This window comes from Condylostylus longicornis, unplaced genomic scaffold, assembly GCF_029603195.1.
Source record: "Condylostylus longicornis isolate FDR11 unplaced genomic scaffold, ASM2960319v2 ptg000135l, whole genome shotgun sequence".
Taxonomy (NCBI): Eukaryota; Metazoa; Arthropoda; class Insecta; order Diptera; family Dolichopodidae; genus Condylostylus; species Condylostylus longicornis.
This window is the reverse complement of record NW_026578103.1, coordinates 4890135-4907673: the sequence shown is the minus strand read 5'-3', so window position 1 is coordinate 4907673 and position 17539 is coordinate 4890135. Positions and strand designations below refer to the sequence as shown.

Here is a 17539-nt window from a genome sequence, read left to right as displayed (position 1 = left end):
GGGTTCGTTTTTCTTTGTGAATATGATCATTTATATTCAATATGGTAATTAATATACCTGTGTAAGTACTAAATATATACTTAACATACTTATAGATATTGTTTGTTCTTAATTTAAATCAATAAAATATATTATATACATTATGTATTACTGACTCCATATACACACAAGACTTTTAAATTTTCAGAATGCTGTCGAAAAAAAATTTTTTTTTAAACAAAAATTTAGGTCATAAGTAAAAATTGATTTTTAAAGCAGATGAATCTTTAAAATTTTTAAAATGAGTGAAATATATATGTAGCTTCACATTACATAGTTGTGTAATATTTGTAATAGTGTATTATGTAAATATGCCTGCCTATTTATTTAGATATACAGTGCTATACAAAGAAACAGGGACAAATCATTTGTTAGACGAATTTTTTGAGTAGCAAAATTATCCCGATTCTTGTAATTGAAGTTCAATAAGAATAAAAATTTTTAAAATTTGTTGTAAGTACCGTCGCGGATAAAAAATTATCAAATGATAAATTTTAAGTTAATTAAACACTCGATCAAATAGTTTTGATAATTGTAACCAGATTATAAGCATTCAAGATGTGTAATGTGCAGTGCGTGAAACAAATGAGGAAAAATAAACACTAGACAATGTGATTAAAAACAATGTGACTAGTTTTATTTTCGGCTGACAAAGTTAAGCTTCAAATTTAATTCTAGTAATCGGCTTTCGAAAGTGAAAACATTAACTTTCGCGTTTCTTGTTAAAACTTTTTAATAGGTTTTTTTTAGGAATTGAGCATTATTCTATCAAAAATAAATAGAAGCTTAATGATATTTAAAATGAGATCTTTTCGTGATAATATTATAATATCAATAAGGAAAATTTGGCAAAAATTTAAGAAAGAAATCTTTACATTTCAGAAATAAAATGCAATGTGACATGTCAAAAATTAACTGACACCCTATTTTTAATAAAATTTGTCAAATTTATGGTTACATTATCTTAATCCTTATACATATGTTACATGGAAAATAAGAGTTACAAATTCCAAATATTAGTTACAGTCATCTTTTTAGAATGATTAAAAATATTTTTATTTTGTTATACTTATAATAATATTTTTAATTTAAAATTTTTTAATCGGCTGTATTGTACTGTATGTTCAATTCTCCTTCGAACTGCAACACAACTAAATAATGCATTCTGTACGCAACTAAATGTAGTAGCCCAGTATCAAATCTTATATTATGAAAAGGGTTTTCTATCTATATGCAATACGAGTATTCGTGTTGCATTCTGAAATGGGAATAAATTATGAACCTATATGTGTGTATTTATATGTACATATATGTATATATGCATGTATGGATGTACACTATTGAAAATCGAGATCTAAATTTAATTCCATAAAAAAATATTTTGAATTGAAAAATTCTTGGAATTTATATTTAAACAAAAATTTATAAATAAATTAATAAAAAAGTTGTTTTTATATGCACGTTCAAATGTATGTAACCACTTTTGTACAAACATATAATATGGAAGACGTTCATTAATTTTAATTTGGAAGAAAATGCATTTTAAGCATTAGTGACAAGTGGGTGTAACTTTTATTGTACAAAAGAATAAATTTAATTGAATGTAAATTTATGAAATTTCTTTATCATCGGTTCTTTTTAAAATTTATTGAAATATTTATAATAAAAAATTTATGAGGTTGTGAAATTCAAGTTAAGTGGTTTACTAGAAGTGGAAAAGATTTAAGGAATTTATTGACTAGCATGCAAGTGCTTATGAATGTATGCATATATATAAAATTTTATTAAACCAATAAAATTAAGTTTAAAACCTACCAATTTGTAAATTGTTTTTTCAATTTTTTTTTGTCGAAGTATGGACTTGGAAGTGTTTATTGCAGTTGATATTGTAGAATTCAAAACACTAAGTTACAACTGTAAGTGCTCTTGAACATAAAGCTTTTTTGTGACTTGAATACGATTTTTTGTAACTCTTTATAATTAACTAAAGACGCTTTTTTGTCAAAAATTAAACGTTATTATTCAATACTCACTATTGAATTTAACGATGATAAAAAGTTTCAATATTGTAATATTGTACAAAACTTGTTATTAATATATTTAAAATTGTCATATTTAAAAAAAAACTAAGAGCTTTTAATACACTAGTTTAAAATTTTTCAAAAAATGGATTTAATCAGAATCTACAATACTAATATTTAATACTTTAATGAACAATTTTGTTAGATCCAGTTTTGGAAATATGATTAGAATGTGCTTACAGCATATTATAAACTTAATGATCAAGCATTATTTTTTAAGCTCCATTAAACATATGCAGTCGCAATGTAGATATAATCTTGTTGAGGTTGTGTGCAGGCGTTTCTCTTGTTTTACTCTTCGTAGTGCGGATTAGTCATTTATATTGTGCACTTATGAGGATAGATTTCAACTTTTGGATTGCTCCGTCATTCCTGATATAGTTGTCATTTTTCAGCTTGTTGTGAATAATGTGGTTCTGTCGGTTTTATTGGATCGAATTTCTTAAAGGGGGAATCCCAATAACTTGAGATTGGTCGAGCTTAAGTTACTAGGAATCCCTGTTTCGCGTCATAATGAGGGATATGGGATTTATAAGTCAGTAGCATGTATGTTGCGTGAAATTAACTTACATTCGTCGGTTTTTTGTGCGAATATAAGTAAGACGAAGCTTAACTCGACATACAGTAGTTGTACACGTTTGGCTTTGGTTGTTTAGTTTTTAATTTATAACATTTCACATATTAGTATTAGGTTAATACTACTAATACTTTTTTCCTTCCCCTTTCCAATTTCATCTATAAACGATGACGATTTTGCTTATAGCAACTGATTTTTGGATAAGTGACGCTTGTTTTCCTTTACTAAATGCTTATACTATGCACTCATCTAATATAAAAAAACGTACATAACGTTTGTGTATTAAAAACAAATTAATTCAAAAATGTTTTAATAAGTGCCAAAAAATAAAGATGATGACACCATAATCACACTGTGTCGAATCGATTTTTGCCATAAACATTTGATCTTTTGTTGTCTTGTGTTTTTTTTTTTCTGTTTCTCTTTTTTTAGTTAAGCTAATGTGAAAATTATACAAAAATCTAAAATAAAAACAAATCGCTAATTAAATCGAATCGCAACGTCATTTTTAATGCCAAAGAACAAATAGCTTTTTATAAATGCTTCTAGATATGTGTATATGTATGTATAAAAGAAGTAAATATGTAAGTAGAACAAAAAAGTAAATTAAGAAAATTTCATATAAATTTTTTAATTTTTCTTTTTGAAAATCGCATTAAATTTGTTTTTCCCTTTTACTCAGGTGTGGGTGGAGATAAAATATTTGTATGATTGCATAGATTGTCTGTGCTAATATTTCAAATTTTCATAGTCGTCTCAAATCTAACCTTCAGTCATGTTCTTTCCTTTTACAAAATTCCTGAAATCGCATCGGTATACAAAAATTCAATATACGTCTCTGAAATTTTTAATACCATCTCCTCACTTTAACTCCTTTAAACCACTATAAGATGTTTTTTTTTTATAAAAACTCAAATATTGTGGAGTTAATGCATCTCATATAAAAATTCGGTATGAACCTGGTTTTGACTCATTTCATTTAAAGTCGTATATAGTCTGTTCCAAAAGCGACTTTAAGAGAGGGATTGCTGTATTCTAATTCTTGAATATATCCGAAAGTGTACGAATACGTTTTTTGTGTCATTATAATATTTGGTCACCATTTATAATGTTAAATATAAATAGTTTCAATAATCTATTGAATTTTAAAATCCTTAATGGGTTGACAAAATTGTATTATACAAACGGTATGAACACAAAAAAAAGGTATTTGTAGAATATCTTTCAATAATTCAATAAGTTATTTAAAATAGTGTTTAACAGAAAGATAGAATATTGTTAACTTTTAACTGTTCGTAATTTCATTATCGGGCAAAATTTACTATAAAAGAATTATGTTTTTTGAACGGATATCCTATAACAATGGGTTCAGCAAAATATTAAAGTTTTTTCGATTTTAATTTCTATTTAGGTGTGACTTTAGTTCTCCAATAATTTTCGTTTGTTATAAAGCTAATAGAATAGGTCATTGATTATTTTTTTTTTAATTTTTATTAATTAAACATAAAAAAATATTTTTTTCTTGTTTGGGTTTACACAAATTAAACAGAATTGACACGCAAATTAAAGTTATTTAACAAAATCGAGGCGCAATTCTAAGAAAACCATATATTTGGAAATGTTTTTAATGATAATCAAAGAATGTATGATTATCAGCAGAATGTAAAATTATGTAAAATATCGTTAACATTTTGTTAGAATATAGAAAAGATTTATCAAGCATGATAATAGTCTGACAGACATTGTTAGAGAATAAAAGAGTCTCTTTAGCAAAAAGTTTCTTCGTGGCTCTATGAAATAAAAATTATTACATGACATTACCTAAAAATATGTAATATTCTATATCAGCAAATTGTCCAGTAACGGTACTTTTCCAAAAATCTGTTGCATACAAATCTAAATAAATTTTAATAATACAAATCTAAATACAATTTAGAAAAAAACGAGATATGCAATACCGAATAATTCTTCTCACTCGAAAATTACAATATACAAATATATGATAATTCCTTCCCACTTGCCGAGTAAAAAAGCTAGATAGGCAATCAGACCCTTAATATTGAAATTTAAAAATGTGTAGTGATATAATAGTGAAATAAAAATTAAAAGAGAATTACATCTTTTATCGATCTTTTTTTGTGTACCATAAACATTTTACCTTTGCAAATTCTATTTTGTTTCAAAACACATATGCATACTCCATATTTTAAACAGGGAATTGGAGACTCGATTAATTTAAGGGGAATTTCATAAGCTTTAGATTGGGTACAGTTTTCAGAAAACTTTTAGGCTCCATAACTCTAAATTTTATCTAAAGTTAGGTATTTATAAAGAGAACCGACATAAACTGTAACCAAAATAACGATAACCACATAACTAATTTTCACACGAATATATTTCCTACCCCTTATTTTTATTTTGGATACAATTTAAGAAGGTTTTAGAAATAAGTTATATTTTTGATTTATTTATGAAAAGAAATTATTTACATAGCTTGAATAAAAAAAATCTCATTTGGTAATGTTTTTATTTAAATACCGATAAACTTGTGTCAATCAAAACATTTTTTATTCAGCTATATTTTTATACCCTGCACTTCGTGAAGGGTATATTAACTTTGTATGGAGTTCGTATAAGGGTATGGAGTTTGTAACTACTTGAAGGAGTCATCTGCGGTATGGACATATATATATATTCTTGCTCAGCGTAAAATTCTGCGTCGATTTAGACATGTCCGTCCGTCCGTCCGTCCGTCCGTCCGTCCGTCCGTCCGTCCGTCCGTCCGTCCGATCGTACGATAACTCAAAAACGAATAATGCTATCGACACCAAACTTTCACAAGTTTTTTCTTTTGTGCCAAGGACGAACCCTATTGTAATTGGACTAATTCAGACAACGGGCTCGGGTAGCTGCCGTACAACTCAAAGAGTTTATTTTAAATATTTCGAAAACTAATAAAGCTATAAATATAAAATTTTGTATACATATGTCCAATTATATTCTACACATGCTCTAAAAATTATAATGGGATAGCTGCACCGGTTCGGGTGGCTGCCATACAACTCCAACAGCAAATTTTTTATATTCGGCAAAATAATAAAGTCAGATTCATGAAACTTGGCAGTCATGTGTCCAATTATAGGTCAAATATATTTCTGAAGTTTTAGAGGAATTGCTTGACAGGTTCGGGTACTTGCCATACAACTACAGAAGTTAATTTTAAATATTTGGAAAAATAATAAAGTCAGATTCATGAACCTTGGCAGTTGCGTGTCCGATTGTAGATCAGATATATTTGTGAAGTTTTAGTGCAATTGCTTGACAGGTTCGGGTACTTGCCATACAACTCCAAAAGCTTATTTTAAATATTTGCAAAAATAATAAAGTCAGATTCATGAAACTTGGCAGTCGGATGTCCAATTATAGGTCAGACATATCCTTGAAGTTTCTATAGAATGATTTCACGGGTTCGTGTAATTGCTACACAATAACAAAAGGTGCAGGGTATAATTCAATCGGTTTATACCGACTGAAACGTTTTTACTTGTTTTCTATTCAGCTATATTATAGAAAAGCAAAAAAAACTATTGTCAGAAGAGCTATTTATATATTTATATAATGTATAACAATTTTATATATATAACATTGTTATACATTATATCCCTTTTAGTTTTATTTTGTCAATATAATTGAAATGATTTTAGCGCGTTTAACTATAGGAAGTATCGAAATATGTTTATGTTATATAAAAATTATTTCTACTTTTACGACTTTCTTCGGGAGTATCATCAAGTCTCGGACACTTTGTATAATAATTATTTGGGTAGATATTAGCAGCTTATCTATCAGAATGAGAACGTTATAAAATTTAATATGTACACAATTTTTGATTGACTATTTTTAAATTGACTATGTTAACAAAATGCTATCACGTCATTAATTATAAAATAATGAATGTTGTAGAATATAACATTAATGTATACATAAAACGTCAAATTGTAAACATTTTTATTTCAAATGTAATGATTAATTGATTTTATTTTGAAAAAGACTCAAATGAGTCACAATACTCGAATGAAAGAGGAAATTACTTCCATTTTTATAATTAATATAAATTTAATTTGTTAAAATATAATTTCTTACGACGATTACGAATTTTTACACTATTATCAACCATTAAAGTAAATCTTAATTAATTTTCTGATGATTCGAGTAGAAAAATAGTTTTGTTTTAAAGTTGTTACTGTTTATTAAAATGCTTTTTAATTAATTACCTATTATAAAAATGCTATGCATGAAACAACATTTCAAATTAAGCATGTATTTTGAAAATATTTGCATATAGTCGTTGAATACTAAAATTTATAATAATGATTAATGAATTATTAAGTATAAAATTTTATAACTTAAAATTGAAAATGTTTCAATTTTTTATTAAGAATTTGAAGAATTCTAATGGTTCATTTGTATAATTAACAAAAAGTAATGAATACAAGCAAATGGTTAGCAAATAATTATAATAAAATTAAATGTTGATTAATAACATTTACATACTATGTAACTACTTATTGCCATTTCAGAGACTCAGAATTATTGCTATTCATTTCTTGTCTTATCAAAGAATATGATTAACAAATAAATGTTTTTTCAATTGAACAACAATTAATTCGAATGGCATCGAAGATAAAATTAAGATAAAAAAAAGCATATTTTAAAATCAAGATAAAAAAACATTTATTTGAACAATTTAAGTTGTGAAAAATTCAGTATACAATTTGAGAATTTTAATAAGGGAACGGGATTATTCAGAATTAGAATTGTGGGAACGGGAAGAAGCAAGGGAAGAACCTCCTTAATTATAGTTAAACAAATTTGGAAAAACTGAGCATATATACTTAGTTAAGTCTGAGTATAGTAAGAACATAAAAAGATCATCTGAGGAACAACTGAAAATTTGAGGAATCCAATTTTTCTAGTAAACAGTATGTTTTGGAAGTCAAGGATTTGCACATTTCGTAGAGTTTTCAAAATGGTTTAATTTTCTAGAAAATTAGCATACCCTTCGAACATACGTTCGTACGGGTATAAAAATATAAATACCAGATATAGAATCTACATGATCACTCAAGGGCGGAATGAAAATGATCGCCGTAAAGAGTTAATTCGCATGTATAGAAAGAAAAATTTTGTTTTCATACTAAAAATTTTCTCAAAGTATTTAAGTGATTTAAGTGATTGCCTTTTTGTCTTGAAGCATTTACGTGTTTTCTCTCGCCTATACATATATGTATATGCAAAGTGTATTTTAACAAGCGTTTTATTATTAATCATTATACACATATTATGTTCATAGTGTGGAAAACAGTGGTCAACATATGAACTACGGAGTTTAATGCGGTTTTTAATACTCATTAAAAACTCATTTTTCTACGAGAAAACGGAATTAAGTTCAAGGAATGTAAAATTCTGATAAGATTATGAAAGCGATCTCGATATATAGGTGAAAATGTATAAAGATTTTACTGTATTTATTAATTATTTAGCTATCGAATTCAACGATTATTTGTCTTTAATCTTATTTTTTGTTGTATAAGTATGTAAATAGCATTTTACAAAAACTTTTTTTTTGAACATTATTTTCACTTGTTCAAAATAAGAAATAATGCTTTAATCCCAATCTTTTTAATAATATGCGCATTATTGTTTGGTGTACGTATGTATGTATATGCATACTACTCGTAAAATATAAATTCAAATGTGAACCGAAATAAAAAAAAGAAACTTGCCAAATATGAATCTAAAAATTTTAAAAACAAAAAACAGATCAATTAAGAATATTTCATTTAAAATGTTATTAAGTATATTATATGCTTACCTGTTGAGCTACTGGATCTAAAATACTTTCGATTGTCTTGGTGTGAAAAACAGGCATTTTGAAGAATCTTCTTAAATGCCTCTCTCCAAAAAAATCAGCTTCAAATATTCGATCTTATATAAAAATTATTTTTAATTTTTCTTTATTAATACTTTCCGGTCAATTTTATTTTATAAATATTTTGTGTAAAAAAATATAATTTTGTGCTTGTATAAAAAATGTGATGTAAAAATATTTTATGTTTCTTGAATTTTTTAAGTGTACGTATACATATGTATGTAAATTTATGGTTTCGTAATATAAAAAAGATACAATCAAAATTAAAATAAAAAATGTTATTGGAAAAAAATTTACAAAACGGTAATTTAATTTGAAGTAAGTTTGAAAAAAAAAGTTTTTGTTTGTATTCGAATTAAAAAAAAAAATATGCACAGTTTTAGCACAACATAATTTTTTATATTTTTTTATTTTTATGATTTTGGTGGTGGTAAATCCTTATCAAATGATTTGCGAATTGATTCCTTTGATCACAATGACAATACGAGAAAATGTGTATCTTGAATCCTGTATGAAAAAAAAATCAAACAAAAAAAGGATACATTAGGGTTGGTTAAATACAAAACAAAAACGGAAAAAACTAAAAATATAAAAACTACTAGAGGAAAAAATTAACATAACGTATAAACATACACACGTACTTATATACTTATATGTAAACTTTTCATGATACAAAATGCAACGATGAAATAGAAAATTTACTTTAACAATTAAGTGAGCTTGATTAAGGGAGTATAAGCAGCAAAAACATTTTATGTGCATTTTGTATGCACTTTATTTTTAAGCACTTTGAATACTCAATATTGATGCAAAAAATGTAAGCATTTTCTTTTTTAATTTCTCAAAACGTTTAAAAATTAAAGACATGCCATTTAGTATAACACTTTCCATTTTTACAACTAAAATTATCGAATAAACTTATAATTTTAATGCTCAAAACAAAAGTGAATAAATGGGGATTTAAGTTTTGATGTTTTTTGGCAAAAGCGAGACACATAAAAGAAAAATTATTCTTCTTGCTATTTTCTGCCCATTTGGAAGAACAAGAATCAAGAAATAAGTAACAAGAAATACAGAATTAGACTGTTAATATTTTAATTTAATCCATCAATTTTTCCCAGGTTGTATATGAATTTATTATTTGAGAATAAGAAAAACAAACGTCAATGTGTTGGTATTATTATTCTACGATATTATTCTACGATATAGTTATTAAAATTTTTTTGGAAATATCCAATTGCGATTGATGTATAAATTGTGTTAAATCTTATATGAAACAAGCATAAATTCACATTTGTCAAATTAAATCATTGTTACAAATTAAAAATTCACTTTTTATTCAACAAATTTATTGTTTTATAAGATATGTTGATACACATTAATATGCAATTTCTTGGACAGTGAATTTTGTATCAAAAATTAAAAACAAAAAAATCTGTTGTGATCAGCACATTACCGACCGCAATCTGTATTGTCTAGTTAAGTGAAAGTGTTACAGAATATCATAAAAATGAATGTTAAATACTCCGTTCCAATTGTTAGGGCATTAGTAAGCTTATAGTTAACATAGAAAAATGTAAATTTAGTTCTTAGTAAAGTTTCGCCTTGTGCTACCCGAATTCCCTGAAATGCTCGCCAGTTAGTTTCGGTAACAACCAGAACTCAAATATCAAATTTCAAGAAATTCCATCAGTTCGTTCCGTAGATATTTTAGAAGAATTAAAATATTAAATTTCAATGAAATCGGTTGCTTATTTCAATTTATATACGCAAAAATGTATACATATAATAATGTAATAATGTAAATAATGGCCCGTAGTAAACGTTCAGTTGCTGATACTTGATTTCTTCCAAAAGTGAGAAGGTTCCGCGGACGATCGAGCGAAACTTACATTTGAAATTTCAAGTAAATCGGTTGAATATTTTCTTCATAATGATCAAAAATGCAAAAAAGGCCCGCTAAAAAGTACAGTTCCCGAGGCCTGATATATCCCAAAAGCGTGTATGTCAAGTTCAGACCGTCAGATTGCTAAAAATAGTTTATTTACATTTCTCTACCATGGAAAAGTGCGTTCCCACCGAAAACTCGATATGCAAAATTGGTTGCCATCACATAACCTACCTATTATATACACAATGCGGTCGGTAAAAAAACAGAAAACATTATAAGTGCTAAAATTTTTTAATATTCTTTTTATTATCTGCACATCGATCAGACAGTTAAGAAACTTATGCATGTAGTATAAGTTAGTATAACCCATTGTATTCAATATAATATGTAAGTTTAAAAATCGAAACCCGTAGCGTACTATTTTAAATTTCGAAATTTCAAATTATGACTGATTAACATGTATTTATTATTAGTACGTATTTCTGATAGGTTATTGCAATAGAAACGTGATGAAAAACTTAATTGGAATATGCTTTCATTTTAAACATTGAAAAAGAAAATGCCAAACCCTTTAAAGGAAGTATAGAATAACACGTGTTTGCTGTTGAAAATATACAGGGCATGTAAATTATTTTTATTTGATTTACGTTAAAATTGATTGATTTATATTCAATGTTTTATGTTGAATTTTATTAGACATTGTACAATACAAACAAAAAGTATTGTGACTAAATGGTGATTAAATTTTCTACAAAATTTTTTTTTGAAATTTTAAGGATGTTCACCGAACATATTAATAACGTAACAACACAACTTGCCAATATTATATGAATTACAACATCGCAAAGAAAAGCTTTGTACCAATTTACATTTAGTACATTTTTCTATAAAATAATTTTTAAAAACGGATTTTGCATTTACTACTAAAGAATTGTATATAATGATAATAAACTTAATTAAGTTTTGAACAATTACGCTTATGACTGTATACAATATTATTGAGTAAGGTATGCACATGCAATTTGTTGAATTATTTTAGAAATCTATGTATGCCAATTACTACACGAAATTGAATTAATTCAATTTTTCAAAAATAATATTGTGGGGTAAGTTGTTAATTATACAACACGAAATCTAAATGTAAAAAATATTGGATTTGTGCTCGAATACGTAAGTTATTCTTTATATACATATATTTGTTTATGAAAATAGAAAAGTTTAGTGTAAGCACAAGTAACAAAAATAGGTAATTAAATAAATATATTATTTATTCAATTTTCACTACACATTTCTAGTGTGCTCGTTATATATTTAAAGGTAGGGATGGTTGGTAATGATTTAAATACAAATTTAAGGGTGCAATAAAATTTTAACTATATACAAACTATCTTTATTTTGATGAAGAAAATGCTTTGAGATGCTTTGATAATATAGAATGTAATAATATTTTTGAAATATCTAAGATAAATGGTAATAATTACGACAAACAAATATTTTTAATAGTTTTTAAATACTTTAAAATATTGTAACTTTCAATAATAGTGGAGTTCTTATACAAAAATCAAGCATTTTTTTATAATTCAAATTTATAATTCAAAAAATCTGAAGTCAGAAAATACAAGCTTTTCTGACTTTTTAGTTTGTAAATAAGTATATTTGAGTATTTAGCATAAGATACCTTTTCATTTAATAAAATTAATTATTATATAAATTTAATGTTCAATCACTTTTTCTCTAATTTTTTTAAATAACTTTGAACAAAATTAATTATCATTTTAACATAATAATTTTGATTATTGCATAATTCAACAATTTATTTATTTTTCTCTTTTTGTTCTTGTTTTTTCGTTTTCGTTTGTATGTGATCATCACCCACTAACAAGTTGGCTCAGAAAATCTCAAATTCAAAACAAAATCGAATAAAAGCAAAAATTTTTGCTTTTTGTTCTAAAATTTCTCTGATTGATTTATGACATTGAATGAGAAAAACATTGTTTGTTCCTCCTAGAGACTTTTTAAAGCTTTATAAAAATTTTTTTATTTTGTTTTTAAATAGCTATTTTTAGTTTTTAGTTTGTAAATTTAGATTAACACTACAACAAAGACGCAGTGCCCCAGAAACAGTATTGTTGGTACTCCGATATTATTTCCAATTATAACAAAATGGTTAAGAGATTGTTCATCAATTTCAGAAAGTTTAGATTTTAATTCTAAATAACAAAACAGATAAAATTCAAACCACTTCATCGACCATTGCTTTCGTTTTTGAACAAATTTTTTTTGTCTCTTTTAAAAATTGTCATTGACGTACGCTTCTAAGTAAGGTTGATTTATTAATTAAGAATGTATTCTAAAGAAAACAAGCCAAACTAAGTTGTTATACAGTAGCAAAGTGATCACACACTACTTTTAACCCTCGAATTTATGTTTTTCTCTTATATCATTCACTTTTACCATATTTTACATGTTTTCATTTGTTTTGTTATACTTATTATTTATTTGAATTTTAAAAATATATAGAACCGCACGATTATACTTTAATATCTTATTTTTTGAATGTTTTTTATTTTTTGATTTTTTTTTGGCAGAGCAGCCAAATTAAATTGTAAAATTGAAAATCCCACACTATATGGAAGAGAAAACCCCTAAAATATGACAAAAAAGCTATAAATGTTGACAAGGTGTGCAGCATACATCTTTATTTTTTATCAAAACAATTCAACATGTAAATTTCATGAACATGTACAGAGTCGACTGAAAATAGTAAAATGAAAATTATATTTTTTAGCTAGAAAAATTCAAAAATATATCGAAAGTTGTTTGATATTTTATTTTTTAAATTGAGAACTGCAAAGTTCTGTCAAATCCAGTAAAGTTTCAAAGTTGAAAATAAAGTTTCAAATCTTTTAAGGATATTGTCTAAAAAATATAAAATACGGTCGATTATGTCGCGTTCACATTAAACTTTTCATCTTTAACTTCGAAATTATGAAAGTACTTTTTGCATATTAATTACGGAGGGGAGAAATTCCTTTGCCTATACAATCTACAATCTACATAATATGCATATTTCGAATTTCGGAAAATACTGTGAACATACACAAGTAAATTTTGTTCACCTTTCAATTTTTAAACGTGAACGTGATATGTTTTTTTATCATAATTTCTTTTTAATACACGAAAAGAAAAATATTTTTCTATTTTGTATTCGTTGCTTTTTTTAATTTGCTAAAAAAAGAAAAATGATTTTTTCTTCTTATTTTATAGAATAAATAAAATTTCTATAAAATTTTTCTATATTTAGAATACGTAAACTATTATGTACTTTAAACTTAAAGTAAATATTTATATTAAAAATATTTTACTTAAAAGTAGTGAATACAAAATTTTAACATTTTTCAAATTATTATATATTTTTATAATTACATAAAATCACGTACAAATCTAATTTAAATATTAAATTTTAGCAATGAAAGATAAAAGTTGCAGTAGTTCACGATTATTTATTATACCAAGGTATTTATTGTATAATTCAAATCAAGTCATTTTTTCGTAACGTAAGTTGGTAACTTTAATAGTGACTAAAATAGGAGGGAGCAAGTAACATCCACTATATTTAATTTAAATATTAATCCAATAAGACAAATTAAGTTTTTTACCGTTGTTATTATTAAAAACAAACCGGTAAATACCAACTTTAATTAACAATCAAATAATATTCATTAATTTAGATTAAAGTTTGAGAAAAAGAAAACCAAAAATAAAGTTGTGAGCAAAAAATTTTAATTTCAAAACTTGATTTAGAAAGAAGTATAAATTATATTTAAAAATAATTTGAATTTCTGTACAAAGAAACAAATACTAATACAGTGTTTAAAACTAAATTTTTTTGACAGCTTTGAATAATATAATAACGGTAGAAAACAATACTCAACTTCTAGATTTGGCATTAACGTGACCTGCAATTATAAATTTTTTTTAGCCAGTTTTCAGATTATAACAGTTTTAAATTTTTATCTCTCAAATCTAAACTCCTATCTAAAATTAATTTAATTAAAGCAAGAGTCGCCTTATATTTTTTTAATAAATTATTCGCACTGTAAGTCTAAAACGAAATATATAGTTACAGAGAAGCTTAAAGTGACTTCAAATCGCTCAATATACTTAAATTATTTTACATTCTTCTCTTTTATTTTCAATCCCATCTTTATGCTTTTAGAAATCTTTATTGAGAATTTGAAATGAGTGAACTTTTATTGTCTCAAGTTTTCGTAAAATAAGTAAACCATAAAATGTTTTTCAACAAAATTGTATAGGCGTTTAGTAATGAAATTGTAATTAAGTGCTTTAAAAACATTTTAATTATTTTCAATTTCATTAATTTTATTTTGTCTAATGTCATTTACTTTATAAAAAATGTAATCGTTTAAGTTTAAACCCAATTTAAAGCCTACATACAATCGTACAAACGAATATTGAAAAATAAGATGATTTTATAGTCACCAGCTTAAGTAAATATAAAATGGGATTTGATAGCGTTGTACTGTTAGAACTTTGAAATGAACATTCTCTTACAAAATTTTGGTATGATGCTTTTTTTTAATCAATTTATCAGTAAGAATCTATACTCTGCCATTTAATATTGTCAAAATAGTAGGAAGAGAATTTTTATGTATATAAAATTTCGTAAGCAATTATTTAATTTAATTAACCTTAAACATGTTATGTATATGTATAGTTTAGCTAGATCCTAATGAAACATACTGTTAATAAAATTTCTTAAATTACTTAATACGATAATCATATTTTAAAATAATACCAAATTAAATAATTAAAATAAGAAGAGTAATTATTAAAGAAGTTCACTGCATACTTTTAGTAAAAAAATTTATAAATCGAACGTGCTGTTAATGTATATATAAATGTCAGTATTCAAATTGCAAAAAATTAATTTTAATATTGTTTAATTTGGTTTTAGGATGCAATAACAGCTTTTGTATTGTGATCGCATCGCAAAACCCAATTAAACAATTGTATTAAAAACTAAGTAAGTATGTACGCAAGAATATTTTGCTCATTTAATCAATAAATAAAAAATACTTTTAGATATTTAAAGTTAACCTCTACAATCGTCTACAAATGCTATAGATATTTAAATTTAACCCCTACTTAACTAAGCCAATAATTTTATTTTTTTAATGGAGGCGTGAAATTTTGAGAAATTTTGTTATTTTTTACTTAAAAACTCATATTTATATACTTATATAATATTTTTATTATTTAAAAATAAAATGCAATTACTTAAAACAAAATAAAATAAATTAAGTAAATATTTATGAAGTTGGAAAATATTAAACTCAAAAGAAAAACCTTATATGGTGTCATTCACATCTAAAAATCAAATAGAACATTTTTTACAACCAAAACAAGGCATCACAATATTCTTAAAATACAAATATTTACTATGTTATGTATACATACTTATAACTTACAATTTCAATTATAATTCATATTATACAGAATAATAAAACTACATAACTAAGTATTTAAGTACGTACAGTAAGTATATTAAAATTAATATCTTTTTTCTTTTTCCCTCAGACTAATATAAAAGTAATACTTTTAATGGTTTCTTAAAATAATATTTTAAAAATACATTTGTATACATTAAAAATATATTTATATACGTATATATTTTTGTGTTATTAATAATATTGGTATATGTAGGCATACATATTTCAGTTGTATAATAAATTATTGAATTATTATAAGGTCAATAAAATTAATACACGGTTTGATGAATTGAAATTTAGAAAAAGCTTAATTTAAATGCGTTCAATTTATTTCATTTATGTTTTAAATATAAAGAGCGCGCAAAGTTATAAAAATTACAAAAAGAAAACAATACTACAATATTAATTTTGTAAATATTTGCATATATGTATGTACACATCATCCATACATGCATATGCATATTGTAATTTGATATGTGTTAAATGATTTTTATTAATTCAAAATTATATAAGAAAAAAACCACACAAAATTTTAACTCTACTTAATTTCAATAAATGATTTCGATTTAACCCTTTAAAATACTGTTATACTAATTATTTTGATATTAAAATTTGCAGAAGGGTAGAGAGGTACTATCAAATTTTCAGAAACGTATAGTGTTTTTGAAAATTACAGTTCACATTTGCATTTTATGTTTTAATTTAAATTTTTTTCGCAGAGAAAATATTTTTTATCAAAACTTTTGTTAGTAAAAAAAAAACTAAGGAAGTACTAAGTAATATCGAAACTACCAAACGGCTCTAATTTTATAATAAGTTTAAAAAGCATACACTGACGCTACTTATTCGTCCTTTACCAAAATGTAGGTTTAGAGCAGAAGTACCTTAACCAAAATGTAGGTTTATTGTCAGTTTAAGATTAGTTTGCATTTAGGCAAGATTTTTTTTATCTTTCAAAATCACTGTTCTAAAAACTCAAAAAATTTATTTCAAAATTTTTATAATATTGGAAAACATGTGATTTAGTAAAAGACAAATTTTAAAAGTTTTGCAATGCCTACATAAATTTTTGAAATTCTAAAAAAACAGACGGTCTAATACAGATTTTCCCATAAAACAATTTATACAAATATTCCCACATTCATCAAATGTGAAAAAAACACATTACGAAATTCTCTGGTAATACTAAAATAGTATGTAAAAAATTAATCATGTAAGATTAACTTGAGAATAATTCCAAATATTATATTACAGTAGAAGAAACGCCAATTTATTTATTTTTGTAGTTTACTTATATCTTTACTTTCATCGAAATTGCTTACCAAGTGTAACATTTTGTCAATCATGTTTTTAAGTATTAACTTTTTCTTTATTAAAATTCCTAAAATATTGAAAAATACGTCACTATCACAACACGAGTTTTGGTATGGGTTAATTTTCACCAGAAATTTTACATATTGATTTCGTTCATATAGACATACTTATATGAATGTTTTACGAAATTTT

At 25.0% G+C, this 17539-nt stretch overlaps 1 protein-coding gene across 1 annotated transcript in view; it reads right to left on the bottom strand.

Moving 5' to 3' along the window:
* The window catches only part of LOC129615331 (vinculin), a 31735-nt gene that overhangs the window by 11205 nt on the left and 2991 nt on the right, over positions 1-17539 (bottom strand). Inside the window, exon 2 of the mRNA XM_055530475.1 lies at positions 8573-8685. Coding sequence (XP_055386450.1) covers positions 8573-8685 — 113 coding nt within the window. The remainder of the gene's footprint in view (positions 1-8572; positions 8686-17539) is intronic.